This window comes from Mauremys reevesii, linkage group 7 (genome assembly GCF_016161935.1).
Source record: "Mauremys reevesii isolate NIE-2019 linkage group 7, ASM1616193v1, whole genome shotgun sequence".
Taxonomy (NCBI): Eukaryota; Metazoa; Chordata; order Testudines; family Geoemydidae; genus Mauremys; species Mauremys reevesii.
In genome coordinates, this window is record NC_052629.1 from 9,053,748 (window position 1) to 9,081,544 (window position 27,797).

The 27,797-nt window shown below is 44.8% G+C and overlaps 1 protein-coding gene across 1 annotated transcript; it reads left to right on the top strand.

Moving 5' to 3' along the window:
- Nucleotides 1-2,378: 2,378 nt before the first annotated feature.
- Nucleotides 2,379-17,585, top strand: DUSP5 (dual specificity phosphatase 5). Its single transcript, XM_039482549.1, has 4 exons — nt 2,379-3,068; nt 8,421-8,563; nt 11,826-12,045; nt 15,950-17,585. The coding sequence occupies exons 1-4, from the start codon at nt 2,675-2,677 to the stop codon at nt 16,348-16,350; spliced, it is 1,158 nt and encodes a 385-aa protein (XP_039338483.1). The 5' UTR covers nt 2,379-2,674; the 3' UTR covers nt 16,351-17,585.
- Nucleotides 17,586-27,797: the final 10,212 nt, after the last annotated feature.

Sequence of the window (27,797 nt, forward strand, 5' to 3'; positions counted from 1 at the left end):
TCTGATCACGCTGAGCCTTAGACTTCCTGTGCCTGAGACTTCACCTCTCTGTTAGATTCCCCACCTGCAAAATGGTAATAATAGTTACCTCCCTCAGGGTTAGGGGTGAGGCTGTTCTTTGAGACTGTGGGGTAGCAGGTGCTATGGGAATACAAAGCATGCCTACATTCAAGCTGTTAGAGGTAGCTGAGGCATGTAGGCTCTACCCACCCACCAGAGACTTTCCTCATCATTGGTAACATCTGATTGGCTGTTTTGGTCTCATTATGAGACTGGCTGTTTGGGTGGATGGAGCAGTCTGGGGCATGTGGAGAGATTACAAGAGGCAGGGGAAAGGGGCACTATAAAAAAGAATAATAGCATGTACCTAATGCCACGTCGAACATTTTCTTTGCACGTTAGATTTTACGAAGTAGACAGACATCTTCTCTACGTATCAAGAACTTCTGCTATGAGGTAGGTCAAAGGACCAGTTTGATATTGGAGGCTCAGTTGGAGCCTTCTTCCTTAAGGTTCATTCTGAATATTCCTGATACCTGGAGACGACCTGGTAACAAGACAGTGTTGTTCCAATGTGCAGCTTTTGTCGCTAAAAAATTAATGCTACACAATGGAAAAGGTGATTTCCCCCCCCCCCCACCATTGACACGTGGCTTGGTGATATGGCTGACCTCACAGCTAACGAACAACTGGCATTCCGCAGAAGGAGGAGGCCTGAATTTGGGCTGACTTTTGGGTTGACTTTTCAGAGGTGTATGACTAATACAGACCCCCTGGAGATAGATATATCGCTTCCCCTCCTGTCCCTTTATCATAACCCTCTTTACTTATTTTGTGAGTTAGGATGAATCTTGTACTTTGGTATATTTGTAGTATTTGAAAAAATGAAGGTAGATTATAATTTATTATCTATTTAAATTGTAAGCAATTTGGGTTAAGGACAGCATCTTCAGTATGTTCTGTGAGCTGCCTGGAACACTTTTGAGGCATCAGCTAAATGATGACATATATACATAATGTTTTGAATTAGGGCCAGTATGATCTTTAGTGGCTGCTGTAGTTTGGTTCTGAGCTTATGCTTTCGTGTATCGGTTGTGCCGACCTTTCAGGTATTGCCAGTGTCCACTTGGTCATTTTACAAATCATATGTACAATGAAATAAAATGTCACACCAGATGCCCTAAGTGGTGCTTATTAGTTGTATTTGGGTAGGTCCCAGTTAGGGACAGAGGCCCCATTGTGCTAGTCAGCGGTTCTCAATCTGCTGCCCAATCAGCACACAGCTGCAGCCCATGTGACATCCTCAGGGCTGTATAGGTAGTATTGGATGCGGCCCACATAACACACTGTGGGCCTAAATAGGTTGAGAACCACCATGCTAGATACTCTCCCCACCCACACTCTCTCAGAGGGTAGATCTAGGTACCTAATGATTCTTATAGCATCCACAAGTGTACTAGGTAATTTGCAGAGTGTAAAATAGGTCCCCTGCCTTAAAGAGTTTATAATCTAGAATTTAGACATGATATAAGTCAGAGTAATAAGCAAAAAAGGGGTTGATGGATTTCAGGACGTTTCCCACGTCATACCCTCCCCTACACCATCTCCTCCCACTTTAAAACCTATTACCATGGCAAAGCTATCCTAATTCTCCTTGAATGTTACCCTGTGTTTTGCCAGACTGTGCTGTATCTTAGGCCTTGTCTACACTGGGGAGCTGCCTTGCTTTTAGCCACCATGGTGGCTGGAACCCCCTGGTGCAGACAGACAAATCTGCTCTTCTCAGGAGGGTCATGTATTCCTCCTAGAAATGGGGGTAAAGTGCAAATTCTAGCCCTTTTGCCTCTGCTTTAGGGCTCTGCCCTGATGCCTGTAGCCAGGGCCTTGCCTGTGTTTCCTGTCGATTGACACCCCAGTCCGCATCCTTAATCAGAAGCCTCGCTAAGGTTTTAACACCAACCCCAGGAGGTATCTGCAGCCCTTTGAAGCCCCCGCCTTCTCCGGGGGCCCAGGTTCTAAGGAAGGTGAGCAACCCCTGCCCTTCCTCCCCCCCGCTTCCTCCTCCCCCATCGCGCTTCCTCGCTGCCATTACTAAGCCGCCGGGGCCCGCGGTGATGAGTGAGCTGAAGGAGGCTGATGACTGGAGAATTTTTGAGGCGTTCTTCAACTTCCTCTGCTCGGGGCTGACTAACTCTGCTGAGCAGCGCCTCTGCCTTCCCCTCTTCCTCCCCCCGGGCGCTGCTCACGGGGTGGGGGGGGGAGGGGCTCGCTTCCCTCCCCCACCCCACCTTAGTGGCCGCGGCCCCGGCGTGGAGGGGGCGGGGGTTGCCCATATTTAGAACGCTGGTGGCGTCACTCTCCTTATATGGGCAGTGCCGTCAGGAGCCGGCGTTCCATTCAGATAAATTTCCTCCCCGGCGAACGGAATCCCCTGCTGCTTCGGTGGAAATGCAACGGCGGAGCGGGGCGCGCCGCAGCGGCAGGCAGGGGGGATTAGGGGACCAGCTGTAACCCGCCCAGTTAAGCTCCCGGCCCCTACAGTACAGGGGATCCCCCCTCCCTCCCTTCCTTCCCATCCTCAATTTAAGCCACGCAAAAGCGAGACCCCTGTTCAGTGCAGCCGGATCCGCCGCCGGCGACGCTCGAGGAGAGGGGGCCGCGGCCGGGGACAGCGATGAAGAAGGTGACGGCCCTCGACTGCCGCCAGCTCCGGAAGCTCCTGCGGAAGGAGCCTTCCCGCTGCCTGGTGCTGGACTGCAGACCCTACCTGTCCTACTCGGCCTCCCGCCTGCGGGGAGCGCTCAATGTCAACCTCAATTCGGTCGTGATGCGCCGGGCCCGCGGCGGCCCCGTGCCCCTCAACTTCGTGGTGCCGGACGAGGCGGCCCGAACCCGGCTGCTGCTGCCGGGGGAAGGCGCGGCCGCGGCGCGGCTGGCGGCGGTGATCGTCCTGGATCAAGGCACCGGGCACTGGCAGAAGCTGAAGAAGGAGAGCACGGCGCAGATCGTCCTCAACGCGCTGCTGTCCAGCCTGCCCGAGACCGGGGCCAGGGTCTGCTTCCTGAAAGGTCAGGGGGCGATGGGAAGGGGCGCCTGGGAAGCTGGGGGGAGAGAGAGCTCAGTGGTTTGAGCATTGGCCTGCTAAACCCAAGGTTGCCCGTTCAATCCTTGAGGGGGCCACTTAGGGATCGGGGGCAAAAATCAGTAGTTGGCCCTGCTAGTGAAGGCAGCGGGCTGGACTCGATGACCTTTCAGGGTCCCTTCCAGTTCTAGGAGATTGGTATATCTCAATATATTGTGTTTTTTTGTGGGGGGAAGAAATGGGGGCTTAGAAAGGTAGTGAGAGGTGGGTAGAATAGAAAACAAAGGAGTGGAGGGGAGAGATGAGCACGCAGTGAAGCGGGAGCCCAGCTCAGTTATTTATCGACAAAATGAGATAAAAGCCTCCAGCCAGTGGAGCCAGGTAACAGCTGCGATCCCCGCAGAACAACATACCCCACAGAAAGAGCAGCATCCACCCCTGGGCTGGGGACATGAGCCATATTTTACACACAGGAGGTCACCCCGAATCATAGAATCTCAGGGTTGGAAGGGACCTCAGGAGGTCATCTAGTCCAACCCCCTGCTCAAAGCAGGACCAACCCCCAATTTGTGCCCCTAATCCCTAAATGGCCCCCTCAAGGATTGAAGTTTCATTTCATTTCTTTTCCTCACCCTGCAAATCACCCCCGGTAGACCCGAGCCTGTCTGTCCCTTGGCCACTAGACCTGGTGTTAGGGTGGCCGAACCCACCTTTAAGGAATAAGAGCTGAAGTGTGTGTGTGGTTCATTACCATGGAACCAGGTGGCTTCAACATGGAGATGAATTAGAGCCATCTGCAGGGTTAATGAGTCATGCAGGTAAAAGTATGCTGGGCTGTTGTTGCTAACCTGAACATTGATGTTACCTGGGCAGTGTGGGCACTATTTAAATGATGAATTCCTCTTTCTGCCAGTAAGGGAATAATGGATTATTTCACTTGGCAGTGTTGCTGAGTGTCTGAAATCCTCTAAAATGGTGGAAATTACCTCAATCAGACATGTCATAACTCCTGCGTATAACTGAAAATCCAAGTAATCTGCTCCTGTGTTCAGCAGAGCAGAGAACACCTAAGTAATCTGGGAAGAACAGTGCTAAAAAGACTTCTCTGGGGCCACAGTAATTCACCAGCGTGAGAATCCAATGGCCGATGGCACCAGTACAGTACTCCCAATGACTATTTATAGCATTTTCATTGCTGGTTTTTGTTTTCCTTTGTGTAATGTATGGGTCATAAAACAATAAAAATGAGCAATCAGCCCTTTCTTCTGTCCGCCCTGCTCACCCTTCTCCTTCATTTCTCCTTGTAACTCTTTTGTCCTTCTAGCCTTGCGTTTTCATTCCTTTTTTTTTTTTTAAAAAAATCCTGCTGCCTGTGCTTTTAGCTGTTAGTAAAGGGGAGTATAGGGGTGGTGGGGGAGAAGGGGGAAATCCGTGTAAAGAAACAGAAGCCCTGTCCCATACTTTTTTCAGTAACACTTCATCTTGTGGTCTTGCAACTCTTAAGCTGCAGTTTTCTATTCCAGGAAATAACAGAAGATTTTATTCCTGAAAGGATTTTAAAATGTAAAGTGGAAATTTAAAACAAAGAAAAAGGCTTCAATCCCTCGCAATAAACAAATAGATTGTAGCAATGCTGGGAAAGTAGGGCATTTGTAAGTGAGGAGAGGAGAAGTTGTAAATCATAGGTGGTTTGTGTGAATTACAAACCTGAGAATATGTCCATTGATAAGCATGCATGCAGCGTAATCTTTTAGTGACCACAGGGTAATTTGATCAATTCTTCTGTTTGCATAGTCTCATTGCAATTTGTGCGTCATATAAGGAACAACACAAGAGAGAAGAGTGTAGTTGCGTGAGATGCAGGTATATATTCCATGGTACAAGGCTGAAGGAAGGCCCCCATCACCCGAGATGGGAATATGTAGTAATATTATATCCTCTTCCCTTGGATGAGCTCAAAGCATTTTCCAAATGCCGAGTTAAGCTTTTCAACCTCCACCTCACAGGGGTGTTAAGTGACTTGTCCAAGGTCACTCAGGAAAAGCTGGGAAAAGATCAAGATCTGCTGATTCTCAGTCTGGTGTTTTAACCACGGGACCATCTTTTCCCTTGTAATGCACTGCCCCTCACTTTGAAGTTGTGTTTGTGGGATATGTAATATAGCAGAGGAAGAGTGACACGCAGGGGTTTTATTGCAAAATGTTTTATATCCACTCAGTGTAGAAGTACTTTCCCTTAATTAGTAAAACTACAGACTCTCTTCCCTTTTTCCCCCCCAGCCCCGTTTCATTTACGGTAAACACACTGAAAGCTTGAGTCCACCAGAGCAGGAACATAAAACGTGTAGCAGCATTTAGGAAATGGTGCGGTTTGAAACAAGCCAGGCTGACTCAGTGGGCAGCTAGGCTGACTCAGTAAGGAGACAGACCCCTCGAAGTCACTGTGGTTCCGGGAGATGCCCTCTTCTGAAATGCCAGAAGGAAATAATCACTTTCGAAACTCTCCGATCACTCATCAGAAAACAGTTTAATTTTGTTTTCTGTAACATTAACATTGCTGCCTAATCCCAGGTACATGAAATGGATCATCCTGTTGATTGTTGAAGGGTATTTTTTCCTGGAAGCTGTTGCTGACTTTGGTAGGCAGGCTGTCCTAAAGCCGCAGTCTGTGTTTCGAATTGTGTTAAAAATCATCTGACTGTAGAGCGAGGACATAAACACAAAGAGCCATAAGAGAGCCAGTTTCTCCCTGTCATCCTTGTTTACCATTCAAGGGGGTGGTGTGAAGAGAGGGGGCACTGGCTACAGGGAAAGTGTGGCTAACTGGGGCCTGACCCAGGCAGTTATGATGAGATAGAGGGATGAGTCAGAACTCTTGTTGGCTAATCACAGTGCCCTGTACAATTCTATAAAGAATTGCTTTTAGTACTGAGCAGCAAAGAATCCTGTGGCACCTTATAGACTAACAGACGTTTAGCAGCATGAGCTTTCGTGGGTGAATACCCACTTTGTCGACGAAGTGGGTATTCACCCACGAAAGCTCATGCTGCTAAACGTCTGTTAGTCTATAAGGTGCCACAGGATTCTTTGCTGCTTTTACAGATCCAGACTAACACGGCTACCCCTCTGATACTTTTTAGTACTGAGTACATCATGCCTGTTTGGGTGGGTTGTTGTTGGGTTTTTTTTTGTTTTTGTTTTTTGTAAGCTTCCCTTAATTTGTTAGCTCTAGGAGTTCAACATGTCAGATCTTCCATGAGTGGAGGTGAACTGTGAGTGAGAGAGAGAGAGTGTGTGTGTGTGTGTGTGTGTAGGGAAAGGGGTCATTGAAGGGTAGAACAATAAATGACTTACTGCTGGGTAGTGGTATTAGCTTCATATAACAAGAATTACGTTAATTATTGCTGAAAATAGAGATCTGTACTGTGCTTCAATGTAATGAGCAATCTAGTATTTGCAGAAATAACCTCAAGGACGTTAGGTTGTGTGGGGAGGGGAAGGAGGAGGGGGGGAGAGATAGAGCTGGAGGACCAGATGAGACGATGACTCATTTTAAGAATGGTCTGCAAATATCTTGATCCCCAAGGCTTAACCATTTGCCTGCTGCATACACAATCTGCCCAAGAGAAATCTGTGTCTCTGTGGAAGACAGATCTAGATTTCTCTTGGGCAGATTTCTATGCTTATTCAAGAGTGAAAACAACAATATGGGTCATAAAAAGCTATAATGGTTAAAATATATAAATAACATAGATTCTTCCTACGCAATGCCAGCAGGAAGACAAGGAAGACTGATCAAAACCTAGATGGAGTTTGGGGTGTTTGAGAGGCAATTTCAAAGCATGGTTGTGAGTGAGTTGGAGGGCTTGTAATACTTACCTAAAAAGCCAACACTATTTGCCCTGGATATTGTTTTATTAGCCCCTTGAAAGCCCTGTATTTTATTTATTTATTTGCCTCCTGACCTAGTGACTTTCACGGCATACTCACTGGCAAAGGGCTGCACTGGCTTGCAGTAGGTGGAAAGATATGCTTCTGAATTATGAATGGATGGAATTCCTATCCTTCTAGGGCCTGATCTAAAGCCCATTGAAGAAAATAGAAAAGAGATTGCAACTCCAGCACCCCTGTTATTAAGAGCAGCATGAATTTCAGCATATGTCCTCTCAAACGCTGCGTACTGAGGCACAGGTTAAAATGTCAGCATGACTGTATCTTTATTTGGGTAGCGAATATATCCAGTTTTCTTATGCAGTCATTCAAAACTTTAGGACTTCTGTTGTTCTTGAGGAATTCCATTAATATGATACCGTGCACTGACACAGTATAGTGGTATTAAACGGTTGCGAGTCAGCTAAGCATATCTTGCATTTATTTGGTCAAGGGGTCTTATTTACTGTTGGGCCACGCTCCTAAGGATTATTAAATTTACTGTTAAGACTTATTCTTCCTTTTTTCTTTTACTGGAAACTCACTAAAAGGTGCAATTAATAAATTACAAAAATGGCTTGTAAATGGTTTCTGTTCCAACTGTTGTTCGCATTCACACTTGAAAGTGATGTGCAGAATATTCATGGTGGTGAAATAGATGTCAGTTTAGCTAATGACAAACTTTGAGTTACAATGTAATAATAGGATTAATTCCTTTTCATTAGCAATGCAGTGACTATAACACTGTACGTAAACCGGTGCAGAATAGCTCATGTGGGGCTATCCAGTTGTCAAAGGCTATCACAGGATTTCATTAAGTTTTATGGCTGTTATTTAATGGATCGATTTCATTCAAAACATCTTCATTAACTTGCAATCCCTGGTGATTGTGTAATTAATCATCACAGTGTAAACACATCCTATATGCTTATACTCGTATAAAAATGCAAATATATGGAATTCATTTATGTTATTTATTTATGTTGTCACAATGCATAGAGTAAGAATTGACATAAAGAGGATGAAAACTGTATGTAGAAAAGGAGATTTCTATCTCAAGTGCTAGAAATTCTGATCATTTATAAAACACATTAAATGTTTAGTCCTCAAAGTTAATATTTGCCAGCTCCAAGAAATTTACATTCACAAATGGTTTTAATCTGCATCCATCAGTTTATTAGCAAGTTAATAATTGTTAGCGGTCGCACAGTTTTTCTTTGAGAGCACAAAGCCTTTTTAAACAAACACTTTGACTGAATGGAACTTTCTTTGTTACTGAACACCACATGGGCCTGGTCATTTCTTACGCAGTATTCTGATTTATTGGAAGCTTAATTTGTGAGCCAGCTTAAGTAACTAAATGTTCAGAAACCTGAAAATTCATATTTCTCTCTCTGTTTTTTTCCTAGGGGGATATGAAACCTTTTACTCTCAATATCCTGAGTGCTGTGTCGATGTAAAACCCATTTCCCCAGAGAGAAATGAAACGGAGAGAAACCTCAACAGCCACTGTGAGAAGCAGAGCACCAACTACAAACCGGCTTATGATCAGGTGTGTTTAGGGGAAGTTGTGAATAATTCTCCCTGTCCCCTCCCCCACATAGACATTTTCCAGGGCTTCCTGTTATAATTGACTATTCACTCTGTTATTTTCATCTGGTGCTTCAATTAAGCTGTCAAAGAATGGGTCTGTGTTTTTTCCTGTTTTCCTGGGGTCGTAAGTGCTGAAGACTTGAGATTAGGATTGGAGCCAGCAAATACCACTTAACAGAGCAAACAAATTCAAAATGATCTGACAAATGCTATAGGGGAAGGGAAATATATAGGGAAAGGGAAACAGGGGTAAGGAGAACATAGCATTTGCTGCACCTCTGAGGTTCAGATTAGTTGTAGGTTATTTCTTAGGGACTTAAAGGGAAATAATTGGAGATATACCAATCTCCTAGAACTGTTTGAGCATTGGCCTGCTAAACCCAGGGTTGTGAGTTCAATCCTGAAAGGGAAAGGCACTCGAGGAATCCTCTGTCCTCTTTGCAACGTGTTGCCCCCATCTCGTGCAAAAGTCCAAAAAAATTTACAATCTGGTTACCTTAGAATCTAACTATTTATTATATAAAGTGTATGATACACAATATTTTCACAGCAGCCAGCTTCTGCTCCCATTAACTTCCATGGTACAGGACTGAGCCCACAGAAAGAGCTTTCACTTATCCCAAGCAATAGGAAAAAAAGCAAAATACCATCTGTCTTATTTTTTTAAAATCCATAATTACAGATGTGCCAGATAGTCTTTGTGGTATCTTGGGACAACAATATTTGTACATATCTGATTCCCTCCCCCCCCTCCCCCCCGGCCTCGCCCCGCCACCCCAATTGAGAAATAACCAAATCTTGATCTGAGAAACTGCGGCAACTCTTCTGGAGGTACTGACAGCCAAAGGAATCATGATGCCTCTTGAATTAAAGCCCCTAAGTAGATCACAAATGATAGCTGCATCTAACTTGTGAAATATCTGCATACCACTGCTATGCAAACAGCCCTGGGTACTAGTAAAAAAGCCATTGTAGTGTGAATCACAATCCACATGTCAAATAAAGAGCCCTTCCAAATACTGCTCAGTAGTACCTTGTACTAGTGTTTTCAAAACAAGGAAAACCACAAACCAGCATAACTAGCACAAATATTCTATTTTGTTGACTTTCTCATCACACTGGCAGGTACATCACAGTCAGCAAAAGGAGACTTTCCTTTTCAAAATCCTTAAGCAGCAAATGTCACTCTAGGGGACTTAAATCTTAAAGCAGGGGCAGGAAAAGAACTGCCACATGTATTATCAGCCATTAAGGACTTACGCACCTATCTACCTTTGATCTCCAACGCTTTTCACTCCCCTGTATCAGTGGTTCTCAACCAGGGGTACATGTACCCCTGCGGATACACAGAAGGCTTTCAGAGGGTACATCAATTCATCTAGATATTTGCCTAGTTTTACAACAGGCTACATAAAAAGCACTAGTAAAGTCAGTAAAAACTAAAATTTCATACAGACAATGACTTTTTTTTATATTGACCTATAGTCTATACACTGAGATGTAAGTAGAATATTTATATTCCAGTTGATTTATTTTGTAATTCTATGGTTAAAATGCAGAGCCCCCTGGACCAGTGGCCAGGACCCGGGCAGTGTGAGTGCCACTGAAAATCAGCTCACATGCGTGCCATAGGTTGCCTGCTCCTCTGTTAGAAGCTGGGAATGGGCAACAGGGGATGGATCACTTGATGGTTACCTGTTCTGTTCATTCCCTCTGGGGCACCTGGCATTGGCCACTGTCAGTGGACAGGATACTGGGCTAGATGGACCTTTGGTCTGACCCAGTATGGCCGTTCTTATGAGTGAGAGTGGGAGGACTAGGTTCTGTGACTAGATCAATTTCTCTGTGATGAGGACACACAGGGTAGGTACTTCCTCTTTGTGGCATTTCCACTGGGGAGATCCTCATAACCTGAAACACACCCAGTGGAACACTTCTGTTTACAGCTCTCACTCTGGGATCAAGATGATTTCGTTCAGTAGGGTTCTGTTTCTTGAACCTGGAGGCCAGTTTTGTCCTGAGCAGGCTGAGCATGTTCATTCCTTTTTACTGCTGAACAAAACATTTTCTAAAAGGCACTCTTATGGAGCGTGTCTCTAGGTGACTTGTAAAGGGAAAGCACTCGGATTCCAGCCACTTTCCCATTATGTGCCGAATAACAGCATTAGTAGCCAGACTAAGGCAGGTATTCAGCATAGTGCAAATGAAGGCTGTGCCGTTCAGCCTGGTTGCTGTGCAGTGAGCGCACCATGGGAAAGTTACCTGCCGAATTCAGTCACTTTGAAATGCTTCTCTGTCAGGCTGTGTTTTGGGTTTTGTTCCCCTTCTCTCCCTCCTCCCCCGCATCTAGTCTTTACTTCCTTTCGTGGAAGAAGGAACAGAGATTACATCTCTGGTGGCAGAGAGCTGTGGGTGGCCCAGAGCAGCAGGAGTGAGTGTTTGGTGCATATGACGTGGCAGAGTTCTGTGCCTCCGTGTTACTGCTGTTAGGCGGGCAGGAAATGGAGGCAGCTAAGCTAAGCTTTGTCACCAAGGTCGGGGGAGGCTCTGCAAACAGACACCAGCTGTCACTGTGCAAGTGTGGGTGAAAAAGGTGCTTTACTCCTCAATCCATTTATGTTTTCAGGTTTGCTTTCAAAGCAGCCATACAATCAGCACACACACATATCTAGGCATTCGGAAGTCTTTGGGGGTGGGGGGATTGTTTGGTTTTTGTTGTTTTTTTTTCTTGGTTACAAATTAAGTACCGTGAGGTTTCTTGTTAACATACTTGGTGTGCGTGGTTTCCAAGCCCTGCATTCAAAGCACTAACTGGCCTTCTGGGCACACCTTTTGTGCACTGCTTTGAAATGGCACCACCCTTTTTGCCTCCGCAAAAACTCCAGGGAAATTAGCTTCACATATGAAAGCAGTTTGGGTGGGTTCTAAGGGGAAGCACTTTAAAGAAAGCAGGAAACATCATGCGCACGAGTGGGCTGGAACTGATTTCGGACCTTACAGATGTGGACGGACAAGAAAATGAAAGCTTTTTTCTGTGTGGGCTCTGCCATTAACTATGATTCACTGGCCAGGATCTAAAACCACCAGACAGGGGAGTCAGCACCCACGCTGGCTCTGCTGAATTTCTCTGTTCAATGATTCTGCCATCACTTAAGACAAAGCTCACTTTGGGGGGGGGGCAAAAAAGCAAAATAACATCTATTTTTATCTTTAACTTCCAGGGTGGTCCAGTTGAAATCCTGCCTTTCCTTTACCTTGGCAGTGCCTACCATGCTTCCAAGTGTGAGTTCCTAGCCAACCTGCACATCACAGCCTTGCTCAATGTCTCCAGGAAAGGTTCAGAGTCCTTTAAAGAGCAGTATTGTTATAAATGGATCCCAGTGGAGGACAGTCACATGGCAGACATCAGCTCTCACTTCCAGGAAGCCATAGATTTCATTGGTAGGTATAGCTATTCTCCTGTATCTTTAAAAAATATTTAAGAGTCACTGAATTTTTAAAAATCTGGAATACTCTGTACTTCTATAGCATCTTTCAGCTAAGGAACTCAAAGCGCTTTTCAAATCATGAAAGGCCCATGAGGTGGTCAAGGGTTATACTGATTTCACATAAGGGCAAATTGACATATGGAGCAGTTAAGGATTTTGTTTAAGGTTTCATAAGTCAGTGGTAAAGTTAGGAATAAAACCCAGCAATCTGATCGCCTTCTCTTGTTCCAACCCAATAGACAACAGACCTAAAAACTAGATCTACATCTGTCTGAATATGAAAATCACTGTTTAAATACTAAATCTAGATCTATGTGCAAAATCCATATGGAATTGGCACACAAATTAACTTTTGAGAGGGAAAACTGCATTTAACCATTCTGTCTTATAAATGGGATTCATTTAAAAAAGATCTCTTCTGGCTAAATGTGGCAACTAATTTACACACATTCCCAGAAAAGGGAAAGCACAAATTATTTTCACGCATTCCCAGATGTCATTGCAAATGCCCAGGCTTACTGTAATCATGTATAAAATGAGATGGATAGTTTTTTTTCTCACCATCAGAGGAATTTAAAGCAGGCAAATAAGGAAAATGTGGACTAGGAGCATAGTTTCTTCCCGGGTCTCTTTTCTAGATTTGTGTAGAGAGCAGAATTTGAGGACAAATGTGATTTATATTCGGGTTTGTCGGGAGAAGACCGAACAAGGCAACTCAGTGGCATCAAGTTGCACAGACTACAGGCATACGTAGGGCAGGGGCAATGGAACGGTGCTGGAGATAATTGAGGTTTCTTTAGGTGTCTGTAAGACTGCAGCAAACACGCATGTAATTTCAGCACAATAAAGGAATGTTTCCAAAGACAACAGTCTTCCTTCTAGCTTTCGTCTGGGGGTGTCCTCTGCCCATCGGTCCTTGTCCAAAGCCTACTAAAGTTAATGGAAAGACTCCCACTGGCTTTCTTGGCCTATGGACAAGGCCCATGATTCCTAGTGAATACAGGGTTAGCTTAGTATTTGTTTGTTTGTTTGTTTGTTTGTATTGCAGTAATGCCTAGGAGTCCCAGTCATGGGACCAGAACCCCATTGTGGCAGGCGCTGTCCCCATTATTGCAGAGCCATTTTGGCCTTGCTTTTCCTTTAATTCCTTTTGATTACTAAAGCCTAGTCTACATGAGAAAATTAGGTCTATCAACTATCTCAGTCAGGGGGGTGAGAAATCCACATGCTGAGGGGCAGCATTAAGCCAACCTAAGTCCGGGTGCAGAGCTAGGTCGACAGAAGAATTCTTCCATTGACCTAGCTACTGCCTTTCGGGGAGGTGGATTACCTACGCCGATGGGAGAACCCTTTCCGTCGGAGTAGGCAGTGTCTACACTGACATGCTACAGCTGCATTGGTGCACCTACGCCACTGTAGCATTTTACATGTAGACAAGTGCTTAGTAACTTAGGGTATGTCTACACAGGGATAAAAGACCCATGTCCCACCTGCGGTGGGCCTGGGTCAGCTGACTTGGGCTCACTGGGCATGGACTGCATGGGGAAAAATTACTGTGTTGACTTCTGGGCTTGGGCCAGGGCCTCAGCTCTGGGACCCAGGGAGGAGGGAGCATCTACACAGCATTTTTTCAGTGATGACTGTGAGCGCAAGTCAGCTGACCAAGGCCAGCTAAGGGTTTTTTATCCCTCTGTAGACACACCCTTAACTTTTGCTTTAGAGTAACCCTGTCTTGCATAAAATTGGGAGGCCTTCTGAAAGATCCAGACCTCCCCTCTCACCCCCAGGATATTGGCTAGACCTAGATGGGGTTAATGGCATGGCAGTTAACTGTGTGGAGCACTACAAAAGGAAGGCACAATGTAAAACACAGAGTAGATGGGTGTAACCCTGCATGGAGACTTGTGCTATTGATCATCGTAAAAGGGTGGCTGTCAATAACATTTGAAAGGAAAACAGAGGAATCACAAAGTTAATTGTGAAGTCTCTTCTTTCTGCCTCTCTGTTGCTGGTAGTTTAGTTCGGACGTTCAAATTCAGCTGACTCTTAAAAAGCTAGGGGTAGATTGCAGGTTGTAAAATACATTTCTAGCCCCTAATTGCTTTCTGGTTCTGATGACTTATGGGGCTTTTTACATTTTTATGAGGAAACTCCCGTGCACCACAATCAGTAGGGAGTTTTTTTATTATTCCCCCCACCACCTTTCTGGTAGATGTTGAGTCACTTCGAACTCTCCAAACACTTTGAGGATGGTGTAACGTTTGGTTTTCCTTTTTATTTCTAACATGGTGGGCACTCTAGATTTCTGTGGCAGTTCAAGCACATCGTTTATTTTGTACAACAACTAAATTTAACCAACTGCTGTGGATTTGGTCCTTTGCCAGGCAACAAAAGAGGAAAGGAAAACGAGAACGTGTTCAGCTTTCTATGTTGTTTCAGGGCCACGTATAGAGCACACACTCATGTTCTATTCCTCAGCAAACTCAGGAACATATTTCTCAAGCCAGCCTGACCAGAGAATTTCTATTTTCAAACTAGATTTTTATGGAAGGAGCTTATTTTAAGCATTTTTCTTTGATCTAACAACAATAATTGTGTTGTGTGAGTAACCTCAGTGCCTCCTGATGTGGAAAATGGTAGTTTGCACAAGCCATTTATATCCTGACTTAAGTCCAAGTATCCTTTAACTGGGCTATAGTTAGAGACTTTATACTATTTATTGTGCACATTGTGGTGGAAGCCGCAGGAATCAAGGTTGGCATCCCCACACTACTGTAAGAGTGTGTGTGTGTGGGGGGGGGATGTCATACTAGAGAGATCCAGGGCAGGGCACAAAGATGGTATTTCACATTGGCTAGAAGCCTATCTTAGCAGTGGTGAGAGACCTTGCTATTACATAGCAGTGACCCAGCCATGTTATACAGCAGTTCTGCCCTACAAGCAAACAGGTGCATGCTTTGTTACAGCTCTGTTACGGTGCTGTATTTCTCCTCAAGTTTTGTGTTATAACGGTCATTTTTGCTATGTAGATGAACCCTCAATTATGTATCTTCACCCACTGCGCTCGACAGCTCACTGGGAGACTTTCAAAGATGGGTTGAGATACTTGCCCAGTGCAAACCTAATAACTGTCTATCGTCCAGTTTGGGACCATTTAAGAGGGTTTTTAGGTTGGTGTTTTGGGGGTATTTTTGCAACACAGCTGTCAAATGAAGGCAAATACGTGTAATGTTGTCTCTCAAAACCAAAGTGAGGTTCAGGTTCATCATTTCCAAAAACACTAGTTGCCCAAGTGAACTTACCCAATCAAACTCTGCAGTCCTATCCCACGTGAAACTCCTACTGAATATGACGGCAGCTTTGTCCAGTTTAGGACAGCAGAACTGGCCCCATGCATTGATGACTTTGAGCACTAACAAAGAAAATGTTATGCTAGCTAGAAGGGCAGCATCATACAAATGCCTGTTGGGTACCAAACTCTGTCCCACAAAGCTGAACAAATACAACATTCTGCTTACTATGGAATTGCTTTCCATCTTTTCTTTGTAGGAAAAGAGAATTTGTTTAATTTTTTTTGCAGAAGACAAGGGAAAAAGACTTCTTAAAATTAGCGTTGGGACCAAAGGGACAATTCTTAAGCAGACCCCAATCAGTATTTTGACTCAGGCCCATCTCTGCTTGATTATGAATTGTTTGTGTATCTAATAAGAGGGGGACTCACCCTCCTCCTGGATGACTGGACATGTGGCTTCGACTAGATGATGCATTTTGTTTTCAGTGTCACTTGAAATGGCTACTGCAGCATGCTTCCTGTCCGCAATGAGAACTAATGTCTGTAATGAATTATTTCTTTCCAGATTGCGTGAGGCGAGCTGGAGGCAAAATCCTGGTACACTGTGAAGCCGGAATTTCACGCTCCCCCACCATCTGCATGGCTTATCTCATGAAAACGAAAAAGTTCCGCCTGGAGGAGGCATTTGATTACATCAAACAACGTAGGAGTCTGATCTCACCAAATTTTGGATTCATGGGCCAATTACTACAGTATGAGTCAGAGATCCTGTCTTCCACTCCTAGCCCCCCTGTTGCCTCGTGCAAAAGGGAAGCTGTGTCTTTTTTTGCAGAAGAACTGACTTTAAGCAAAAACTTTGAAGGCTCATGTTACACATTTCCTACCTCAGTCTTGAGTTCTGTGCCCATTCGTTCTCCTGTCCATCAGCTAAAACTTAGTCCGATTACTGCATCTTCATCATGCTAAACCCTATTGGAAATGAGAAATAATATGTTCCTTTGATACCAACTGTGATTCCAATAAGAACATTTCATGAACGTGCAATACAGAAGGCCTCACTGATTTATTCCAAAACGGAATAGTCATAGTTGGTGGTAACTTGTGTATATGGACACTGACTACAAACAAAAGTGATGTACGCAGGGCTGGCTTTCTAGAGATTTAATGTCCTCTTTAAAAACAAACAAAACAACACTGCTTTTCTAAGTTTTTAATAGAGTGCAACCACTACTGTACTTCCAGATCCCAATGGAACCCCTTCCACGTAAAAGGGTCAGACCCATACAACTGTCTCTCGGTTCCTGTCTCTTTGAAAAATTGTAACAGCCTTGTTTAAAGTGTAAGCAATAAACAACTGTATCAGGAAAGAGCAAGTCAAATGAAAAGCACAATCCTTGAAATGACAGGGAGGGCAAGCACTCTAATACTCGTTTTGCCTGTTTCCTTGCTGTTTGTTTCATGCGTCAGGGATTAAGCTGATCTGAAGCTGGGGTTCGGAAGAAACTTCCCTTTGTGGTTTTATTATTGCAGAATCAGGGGCATTAGAGGGGGTTTTCACCTTTCTCAGAAGCATCAGGCATTGGCCACTCTCTGTGACAAGATATTTGATTACATGGACCATTGATCTATTTAGGTGTGGCGTTTCCTGTGTTTCTGCACTTGCCGTTGTACTGTATGTGCTTTTACCTAACGCAGAGAACCAGGGACTTTAAATGACGTGATCAGGCTATCCTGCTGAGCTACTATCTCATCTGTTATTTAAGAACTGCCCTGTAATACTTGAACATCTATCTAACCCTCCTCAAAGTCACTCTTCCATCCATTGAAACTGTAATTGGTGGAATTTAGACTAAAAGTCTCAGCCCCATCCTCTGACCTCTTCAAAGTGTTACTGGTTCGTACTATGTGGAGAAAAGTGGTCGTCTTCAGTGTTACATGGCTTGCTGTCATATGTATGGTCACTCCCACCTAATGTTTCTTCTGGTAAAATTGTCTCTCACAAGGGGACTGACTGTCTTTTGTGTTGAGTTTCTGTGTCTGCAGGGAGTTCGGTGTGTGCTGCTGCTTTGTCCGTTGACTTTTTTTTATTGTTTTTTTTTAAATATGGGAAATAGCAATAATTCCCTGAAGATCTTGTGAATGTGAAAGAAAAACTGCAATGTTTTTATGGAGTGTAAAATAAAAGAAAAACTGTTGAAAAATTCTGCCTGCTTTGCTTGCAATAAGTCCATTAGGCTCATGAAAAGCTTGTGCCACGGAGAGAAGTGAAAGCAGTCTTGGGTCATGGGAACCTCAAAGCAGGTATATTGAAAGAAGAGAGGGTAAAAGCAAGTGGGCTACCAGAGAAGGTCCCAGAAGTATTTATTTATTTTTATTTTAAAAAGACTGAACCACAGGAAACCCGGTGGCTTATTTCCAGGTGGTGTGTGGGAACGCTCCTGTGTGACAGCTGCCATTTTGTTTGTGAGCAGGGACTGAACTGGGGATTCCCAGAGTCAAACCATGAGCCTTTTCCATCTTGAACTGAATGACTTAGGTCCTCTGCCTGGGAGCTGTAAGAGTTCTGTGAATGGAGCCCAAAGGGGTGAGGGGAGGGACATGTAGTGCACAGCCAGCTGTGGGGGTGTGATGTTTGGAACCCGGAAATTCATGTGACATGTCAGAGTGTCTGAGCCATTTCTTGTCCAGGAACCAGCTGCAAGTGGCAATTGTGATGTTTCTGGCTCAGCACTACACCCTGTTCTCTCCAAGGTATCCGAATGAAATGTTTTGGCTCCTTTGCAGAACCTCCAAACGCTGTGTGATGGCTCATCCATCTGTAGGAGAGGCTAAACTAAAGGGACAGGGGGTGAGGGACAGGGCGCAGGGGAAGAAGGTAGGCAAGCCAGGTGTGGCGTGAAGAGAAGGTGAAGAGATGGGGAGGGTTGGAACAAACAGCCAATCAGCTCAGGGCAGAAAAAGCCAAGTCCAAGCTCTGAATGTCCAGAGATCCCTGCCGTGGCTGTTTCTGCTCCTTCCAGCTGGAGTCTCTGGCTGGCTCCAGGGGGCAGCGGGGAGCCACCACCTGGGTCCTAGTGGTCTGAGAGTGGGAGAGGTCTATGGGTCCAGTGGGGTGCTGGAGAAAAGGGTGACCCCAGCTGGGGCTCTTTATACCCACGCTTCCCTCCTCTGGCTGCTTCTGTCCCGACTGCCTGGAGTGTCTGGCTCTGGCCTTAATGTAAGTACTAGTAATAACTCTAGGCCTTTATGGCAGCTTTCATCAGAGGCAGGCCGAATGCTTTACGAGAGAGGGGCCAGAACTGTTCCCTCCAGCTGAGGAAACTGAGGCCCAGAGTGTTAAACTGGTTGGAGGTCACCGTGTGTGTCCGTGACGAAGCTGGGAATAGAGCCCGTGCCTCCTGCCTCCCATTCCTGTGGTTCCCCTATGCCAGGCTGCCTCCCTCGCAAGCTCTGCAGTATTAGCCATCATTTGTATTTCTCCTATCTCAAAACAACGCATGGCTCTAGTACGTATTTTTTGTGCATTAGGCACTTTGCTAAAGGCCACTTTCCCCTCCTTCCCCAGTGACTCACATAAAGAAGATAATTTTATGTCCCCCAGTGAAAGTGTGATGTCCAATCCGAGCTACTAATGGCAAATGCATCTACAAGCTGTCAGAAAAAAGCTACGCCAAGAAATTGTTCTGTCCGCTATTGTTCTACAGCAGACGCAAGAACAACAGCACAGCAGTTGTCTTCCTCTGTTTGCTGCTCCTCTCCCACCCCATAATCAATCGATTGGCTTCCATACTATTACCTGGTTGACTCTTCCACAGCTGCTGCGCTGCTGTAGACACAGCTTTCTAAACCCCAGAGGTCCCAGACAACTGTCTCACTCTCTGCCTCTATCCCATCCTCCAACACTTTCACCGGCTTCCTATCCATCTCCAAATCCTATTCACGCCCCGTTCACCCACACTCAGCAAGCTCAGGCCTAGGCTGATTCTCTTGACTCTCCACAGCCAAAGGCTACTATTTCACTGATGCTGTCCCATCTGTCTGGAGCTTTTCACCCTTTCTGAGTCACAGCCTCTCTCCAAATGGCACTATCAGACTTCCTTTTCCTCTTTGGCACAGCAGGGGTTGTGTGAGGCATTTTGTGGCCTGGTGGGAGAAGGATCCTTAATAAACATAAGCTGTTATCTTCTAGAGCCATTAATCCTCACTTCCAGTGTGACGTGGTACCAGTAAGGAACAGTCGCAGCTCAGGAGGTATACGTGTTAATCCCCCTGAGAAGCCCGGATTTAGCCCCTGTTAACAGTGAGTCAAATCAAGTCCTGGCGTAAGCAAGTGCAACACTATGCTTACCCCCACCCCCGTTGAGCTTGGTCTTTGAACCTTGCGAGCAACAGCTATGTTGAAAAGCATTTGAGAACTGTTGTTTGACTTGCCAATAATGGTTTTTTTTTTTTCCTATCACAAGTCACACTCTAGCAGCTCCCCGGGCTTTTAAAAGGGTTAGAAGTCTGACTATGGAGAGAGGTTGGTGAAAGTTCATGCACCTCTCGCACTGATGTTCATTAACTGGTTTTAAGGAAGGTCTATATCGTTCTGTGGTGATGGCGGCAATAGATTTTTTCCCTATTTTATATGATTACGGGCCTTCGCATTGCAGAAGCTACTCCACTGAGGCTGTTTTCACTAAAAAACAGGTGTATTTTTACAGTGAGTTAGTTTTCTCAGTGTAAAATCCTAGTGGAGATAGGGCAATGTAGTTTTTACCTTGACTAGCTACCTTGAGGTAAACATAGGGGTCTAGAGTTAAACTGGACTAGCTACATCAAGGTTAAAAATTACCTGCACTTGGTTTCCACTGGGATTTTACATCAAGTTAACTATAATTCCACTCTTTTTGCAGTGAAACCATAGCCTGAATGTGACCTACTTTAGTTGTTTATTTTTTAATTTCCCTTGGAGACAATTTTCAGGAGACAAAAACTGAATGAACATGGTTCTCTGCCAATATTGTAATTCGTATGTTAAAAATAACACTCAGGGCACCGAAAATTCAAAGGACCAAATTCAAACTAGGCATAACTCAGTGAAAGGCAGTGGAGTGCCACCCAGAAGGAGTTTGACCCCTTGTTCATGGGGCTGTGCTAATTGGAAGGGAAAGACAAAGTCTTCTCATTCTTTTGGGAGGAAAAGCAAGAATGAATTTATAGAGCCACATAAATCTGGAAGTAAGATTTTTGGCAGGGGAGGTGTTACCACCACCACCACACATTACACTTCCCTGACATTTGCTTTATCACATTGCAGGCTTTCTCTGAGACATGAGTAAGTCCTCTAAATAAGGAATATGAAAAATAGCTCATGAGATAGGTTGAGTCATCGAAGTAAATCAAATGAAGTGCTGGTACTTGAGTTTCAGTTGTAAAGTCCCACTTTATTTCATATTCATATTATAAATGATGGGGCCATTTCATGCCGATTCCATCTCAACTTAAAAATTGTAAGTACTCAGCCATTCATGAGGCATTAAGGATTATGAGATAAATTCAGTTTTCCATTACCAGTTATGATGCATTTCTCTGCCCTGGCTGCATACATAATGTACGAAGTGTACAGGTACATGCAACGAATATAAAGGCTACAGAACAAAACAGCCTCTATGCTCATGTCCTAAACGTTCAGCTGTTGTTTCAACTTTGTTCTCATGAGGGTTTGTGTCAGTAAAATATCTCTTTAAGGTGGGGTTTTCAGAAGCAGTCAGGAGTGGCCTAACCGCTCATATTGAAATCAGTGAGAGGGTTTTTTTATTATTAATTATTTGCATTAAGAGCTCTAATCATGGACCAGGATCCCATTGTGCTAAGTTCTGCGTACACAGAACAAAAAGACGGTCCCTGCCCCAAAGAGCTTTCAATCTAAGTATGAGACAAGAGACAATAGGTGGATACAGATCAGCAAAGGAAGGAGCACATGGAAACAATGAGACAATAGTGCATGATAGGCAGTCGTCTCCGTATACCAGTTGGACAGCACATCATTAGTTCTTCCAGTGGGAGAAGAGTTAGGCCAATGCCGAACAGGTGAAAATCCCACCCTTAATATACTTCTCTCTCCATTTGCCTCAATTAACTTTTCAGCAAAGTACGTTATGTGGTCATTGTTCCCAACCTTGAAGTCCCTGGGCTACTCGTGTTAGAAAAGTTACTCATGTGTGTCCCCAAAGCAAAGCTGGATTGTGGGTTTTTTCCCATGTACCGGTTCTTTTTGTTAAACAAATGACTTGTGGTTTATGCCTGTCATCAAGTGACACTCAGTTTCTGAGCTTTCTGTGAAAGGCTGACAGCATTGGATAACGAGTCAGCAATAGTCCTTAAACTTACACTGGATTCCACTGATAGGACCTAACCCAAAACCCATTGTGAGCAGTGGGAGTCTTTCCATTGATTTAACTGGGCTCTGGTTAAGGCATATGGCAAAAGAATCTCACCCCATCACCCGAATAGCTTTACTTTAAAAGTGGGTCCCTGTAACTGGAATTCCGATTTGTGCTGTATTTCTAATTAGTTATTTTTATAGAACCCCGACTAGAGAGAACCACACCCAGGAACCACGGTTTTTTGAGTGTCTACATTAGCACTTGCAATCATGTTAATTAAGTCAAGCTAATTGGAAACCAATTCACTGGATTTAAAATATAACCAAAAGCTGTGGCCTAGGCAAGCCTGGAGGGGACTACTTAAAGGAGTGATTTAATAAAAAAAAAAAGGTTGCTTAAGCATGGTAGATTTCAAACTTGTGCTTGTTACTTTTAGGAAAGCTTTGAATCCTAAGAACTGTGGTCTCTTGTGCAATGTTCACAGTGCCCTCAAACAATTGACAAAGAGGGAGGATGTTTCTGTGGTTAACGTACAGGGCTAGGAGTCAGGTGAGCTGGGAGCAGTTCTGGGTTCTGCCACTGATTCCCTGGGCAAGCTTGGGGATCTCATTCAGACTCTGTTCTCATCTCATAATAGTGATACCTATTTCTGAGCGGAGCTTTGAAGCTTTATTCATAGATTATAAAGCCAGAAGGAAACACTGTGATGATCTAGTCTGACCTTCTGTCTAGCACAGGCCATAGGACTTCCCTGAATTAATTCTTGTTTGAACAAGAGCCTATCTTTTAGAAAAACATCAATGTTTGCAAAGCACTTTGAGACAGAAGGTGCTATAGAAGTGTAAAGTGCTATTATTTATTAAGTTCTGTCCTCCCTGAACCCATATGTTCAATAAGAGATAAGATTGTTAATGTTCAACTGATTTTGTTTCCAGTATATGTTTTACTTCAAATCAAAAACATCAGGCCGCACTTTATAAAATAGTTTACTAAACTACAGGGCATGCCAGCCACTCTACCAGTAAGTCGACAATGCAAAGCCCTGAGTGGGTGGTAAAAAGTCTGTGGGCTACAGAGTGCTAATGCCTGGACATGGTTCAGCTTCCTTAATCCAGCTGTGAACAGCAGCTGTTTTTCTGGCTGCCAGCATGACATACGCAGGCGGATATGCTTCGGCGCATTGATCAGGGGGCCACTTGTAGGGGGGAATTAAAATGGGAGAGCGTATTAGTCTGCGTGCTATTGAGCTTGAAGTGGCTTCTCACGGTTCTGATGACTAAACCCAGCTGTGAAGAGTACTTGCTTTTCTGGCGTTTAGCATGACGGCTGGTGAGGATGTGCTTCAAAAAAATGTGTGTGAGAGAGAAAGTGTGCATGTGGGGTGGGAGGGGGGCAGGAGGAGGTGTCAGGAAACCTGCCAGGAAGAGAGAAATTGAATGCTTTTGAGTAATATTGCATTGCATTGCCTGAATGTCTGACTTGCTGGTGTGTGGGAAAGGGTCACCAAGACAAGTGAGAGGTGTCTGCAGACATTAGTAGAAAGGTGCCAAGTCTTCCACCTCAGATGTTTTCCCCATCTTGGCCTCCTTTCCCACTTCCTTCTCCTTCAGCCCTCTCCCGAGAGCCAACAGAGAATCCCCTTCTGTGGAAATTCCTGCTTCAGGAAGGAGGCTGGGAATTTTGATGGAGGCAGAGAGGAAGGAGGGGTGGGGTGGGAAAAGGGGTTCAGGAAACGAGGCAACAACAAATGACTAAAACAAAGTAAGAAGACAAAGCTAGCAATCCCTGGCTCCCTGAAATGCTCTAGCTCAGCAGAGAGACAATTCCTGTAGGCTTCATCAATGGACAAGAAAACGATATTGAGATGACAGAAAGTATCAATAGCTCCACTGTAGACTACAAAGGTGACCCCCACTGAAATCGGTGTAAAAGAGGGCAGAATTTGGAGCGAACACCTTTTGATTTCTGTAATTTATTACCCAAATACTGCCTTGTCCCAGTTAAGTCTGTAAAGCATTTTGAGATGCAATTTGTGTGAGAATCTTTCTATAAAATAAAGCTGCGTTACCAGTTAGCTATAGAAAAATGTACAAACGCATGGTGATTGTGCTAAGTCACTTCCTTGCAGAGGTGAAAGAGTGACCAGAAAAAGTAATTTGGATGCCTATGATGAGTTGGATTGAATGAAACTTGTCACTTTCAGCAGTACTAGTAAGACAGAGGCAATGTTTACAAGATAAGGGTATGTCTACACTACCCGCCGGATTGGCGGGTAGCAATTGATTTATGGGGGATCAATATATCACGTCTCATCTAGATGTGATATATCGATCCCCGAACGTGCTCCTGTCGACTCCGGAACTCCACCAGGGCGAGAGGCGGTAGCAGAGTCGACAGGGGGAGCTGCAGCCGTTGATCCCGCGCCGTGAGGACTGGAGGCAAGTCGAAATAAGATACGTCGACTTCAGCTACACTATTCCCGTAGCTGAAGTTGTGTATCTTACATCGACCCCCCCCCCCAGTGTAGACCAGGCCTAAGAGAGGAAGTTGCTCTTTCCTTTGCCTTCCATGGGAAGGAGTAGTGAGATAAGAGTGCTAAGTAATGTTGCCATCAAGGCTCAGGGAGACAGAGGACCAAACCGCTCCCAGGTGTAACATTGGGGTAGTTAGCTGCCAGGATCAGACTGCAACTCATCTTTGTTTCCCTTTGATCTTCAAAAGATGAAAATAAATTTCACTCATTTTGAGGGCCACTCAGCTGCCCATAAAGGATGCTGCTGTCTGTGGGATCCAATTAGTGCCAATTATAAAACGGCGCCTCTGCCTTGGCATTAAAATGCCTAACAAAACTTCAACTGCCATTTCAAGATGCTGATTTTGGTTCCATCCATGTGTTTGATCTGGGAAGCTTGTGATTTTATGGATCTGGGTGTATGATCACCACTTGATCAAAAGGGGAGTTAGATCCAGGTAGAATAACATGATTCCAGATGTAATGTAGAGGCCAATCTGACATTCTGGTGGATGAAAGAGGGTGACCCAAAATTGGGCTTGAAGTGGAAACTCAGAACATAAGAATGTCCATACTGGGTCAGACCAATGTTCCAGCTAGTCCGGTATCCTGTTTTCCAACAGTGGCCAGTGCCAGATGCTTTAGAGGGAAGGAACAGAATAGGGCCATTATGGAGTGATAAATCCCCTGTTGTCCAGTCCCAGCTTCTAGTAGTCAGAGGTTTAGGGACACCCAAAGCATGAGGGTTGCATCCCTGACCATCTTAGCTAATATCCATTGATGGACCTGTCCTCCATGAATTTATCTAATTCTTTTTTGAACCCAGTTATAGTTTTGGCCTTCACAACATCCCCTGGCAATGAGTTCCACAGGTTGACTGTGCACTGTGCGAAGAAGTACTTCTTTATATTTGTTTTAAACCTGCTGCCTATTAATTGCATTGGGTGACCACTGGTTCTTCTGTTATGTGAAGAGATTAAATAACACTTCCTTATTCACTTTCTCCACACCAGTCATGATTTTATAGACGTGTCTTCCTTCGGAGTCGTCTCTTTTCCAAGCTGAACAGTTCCAGTCTTTTTAATCTCTCCTCAGAGGGAAGCTGTTCCAGACCCCGAATCATTTTTGTTGCCCTTCTCTGTACTTTTTCCAATTCTAATGTATCTTTTCTGAGATGGGGTGCCCAGAACTGTACTCAGTATTCAAGGTGTGGGGTTATAATGGATTTACATAGTGGCATTGTGATATTTTCTGTCTTATTATCTATCCTTTTCCTAATGGTTCCTAACATTCTGCTAGCTTTTTTGGCACTGCTGTACATTGAGCAGATGTTTTCAGAGGACTATCCATAATGACTCCAGGATTTGTTTCTTGAGTGATAACAGCTAATTTAGACCCCATCGTTTTATATGTATAGTTGGGATTATGTTTTCCAATGTGCATCACTTTGCATTTATCAACATTGAATTTCATCTGCCATTTTGTTACCCAGTTTTGTGAAATCCCTTTGTAACTCTTCGCAATCTGCTTTGGACTTAACTAGCCTGAATAATTTTGTATCGTCTGCAAATTTTGCAATCTCACTGTTTACCCCTTTTTCCAGATCATTTATGAATATGTGGTCCCACCCAGTGCAGATCCTTGGGGAACCCCACCGTTTACCTCTCTCCACTGTGAAAACTGACCAATTATTCCTACCCCTGGTTTCCTATCTTTTAACCAGTTACCGATCCATGAGAGGACCTTCCCTCTTATCCCTGGGTGCTATTTGCTTAAGAGCTTCTGGTGAGGGACCTCAGATTTAACCTTAATACAAAAGTTTCCTTTCAAGGAACCAATGAGTGGGCACTGGGATGGGAAGAGGGACTTTTCTGTGTTTCTTAGCTTCCTGTGGAAGTCAAATGCCCTGTTAGCTGAATCAGTAAGAAATGAGCTGGCATCTGAAGACAAACAAACAATCAAAACTCTGCCCTTTAATTATATGGCACTGGTTGAGCTCATGCACATAAACTTTCCTCCTCCTCCTCATCCCACAGCTCAGCTTACCACACATGACTCTCCTAGGGATTTTCAGACACTTCTCTGTGGCAGCATGCTGGTTTCCTTACAGGCTGAGGTGTCACCACAGCCCATTGTTAGAGCATATCCCTGCGCAGCCAGGAACGGGGGATGGGGTTTCAAAATATCTCTTAGGTTAAGCAGCCCACTGGCTGGTGGATTTGCAGCTGACATCAGCCCAGAGGAGACACCTACAGTACCTGGAAATGTGCATGTCCTTCCCTCAAATAGTTACTGGATTTCCCACAGGCCTTCACCCACCATTCCACAGTGTCTAAAAATGAGTCTTTTCCAGACACGGTTTCAGTGCAAGTGGTGATCATGCAGCTGTAAAGTTTTCATTCAAGTTCACTGGTTCTCTCCTTTATATCAGGAAGACTTGCAATTGCTTGTTCAGCTTGCTGAGCATCTTGGTGTGGAGAAATTCTCTGTAAGTGAATAAGGCTACTGTTAGCATGATTATTATTATGACAAGGAACAGCTCATCCCCATTCCCACTCCCCGGGGCACTCCCTGAGTACACTCAAGTTAATGGCAGATGTACAGATCCAATCTCCAGAAATATAGGACCTGTCAGTAATGCGGATATTTGCCTTGATGCAGGTACACTGCTGCTAAACCAGCGCAACCCCCGCCACCTTCCCAGGCAGAGGCTCTGCACCAGTGTAACAAAGTGCTTATACCACTGTAGTACACTCTGGTTTGAAACCAGGGTTAGTCCCTGCCCTTGGTAGCCCAATTTTACACCACATCTGCATGGGGGTTTGCACTGATGTAGCTACCCTAGTACAAATATCCCCAATATAGACAGGCCCTTAAACTAGGTCCCAGGATGTACTTCACCCTGGAAATGGGAGTAGCATGGAATGCCTTGCATTGCCCTCGGCAATCACCAAAGTGTATGCACCTGAGCCAAGGGACATTTTTTTCTTGTAGACTCTGTGATCACAATGTGCCTCAATGATTGGGATACCCAGAAAGTTCCTTGGGGCAGCCAGGGCCGGGGGTGCTTGTGTAGGAGAGCTAGCTAGAGCAGTGGTTCCTGATCACTGGTGAATGCATAGATACATCAGTCTTTTGTGCATGTTGCTCTAGGCTCCTCCTCTCTGTCTGAATAATAGGCCCCTGGGCAGAGCTCAATGCACTGCTGCATGCCTCCCATCAGCTACCCATCTGTAGTAGAGGCACAGGTCGGTGAGGTGACTTGCCCCAGGTCTCATAGCCAAGCTGAGAATACAACCCAGGTCTTCTGAGTGCTGGTCCTGTTCCCTAGCCACTGGACCGCACTGCCTCTCCCATGAGCCATAAGTCTTGCAAATGGCAGAAGAGGGGGTTGGCGCAGCCCAGGCTCTGTCGTCGGGAGACACAATGAATGGGAGGAGGGAAGGAAATAGCTAGTGCCGATGCAGTCCTGGGGCATGTCTTCACAGCAGCGTTCACTTGGCTATGCTGTGAAATAACACTAGAGCTGC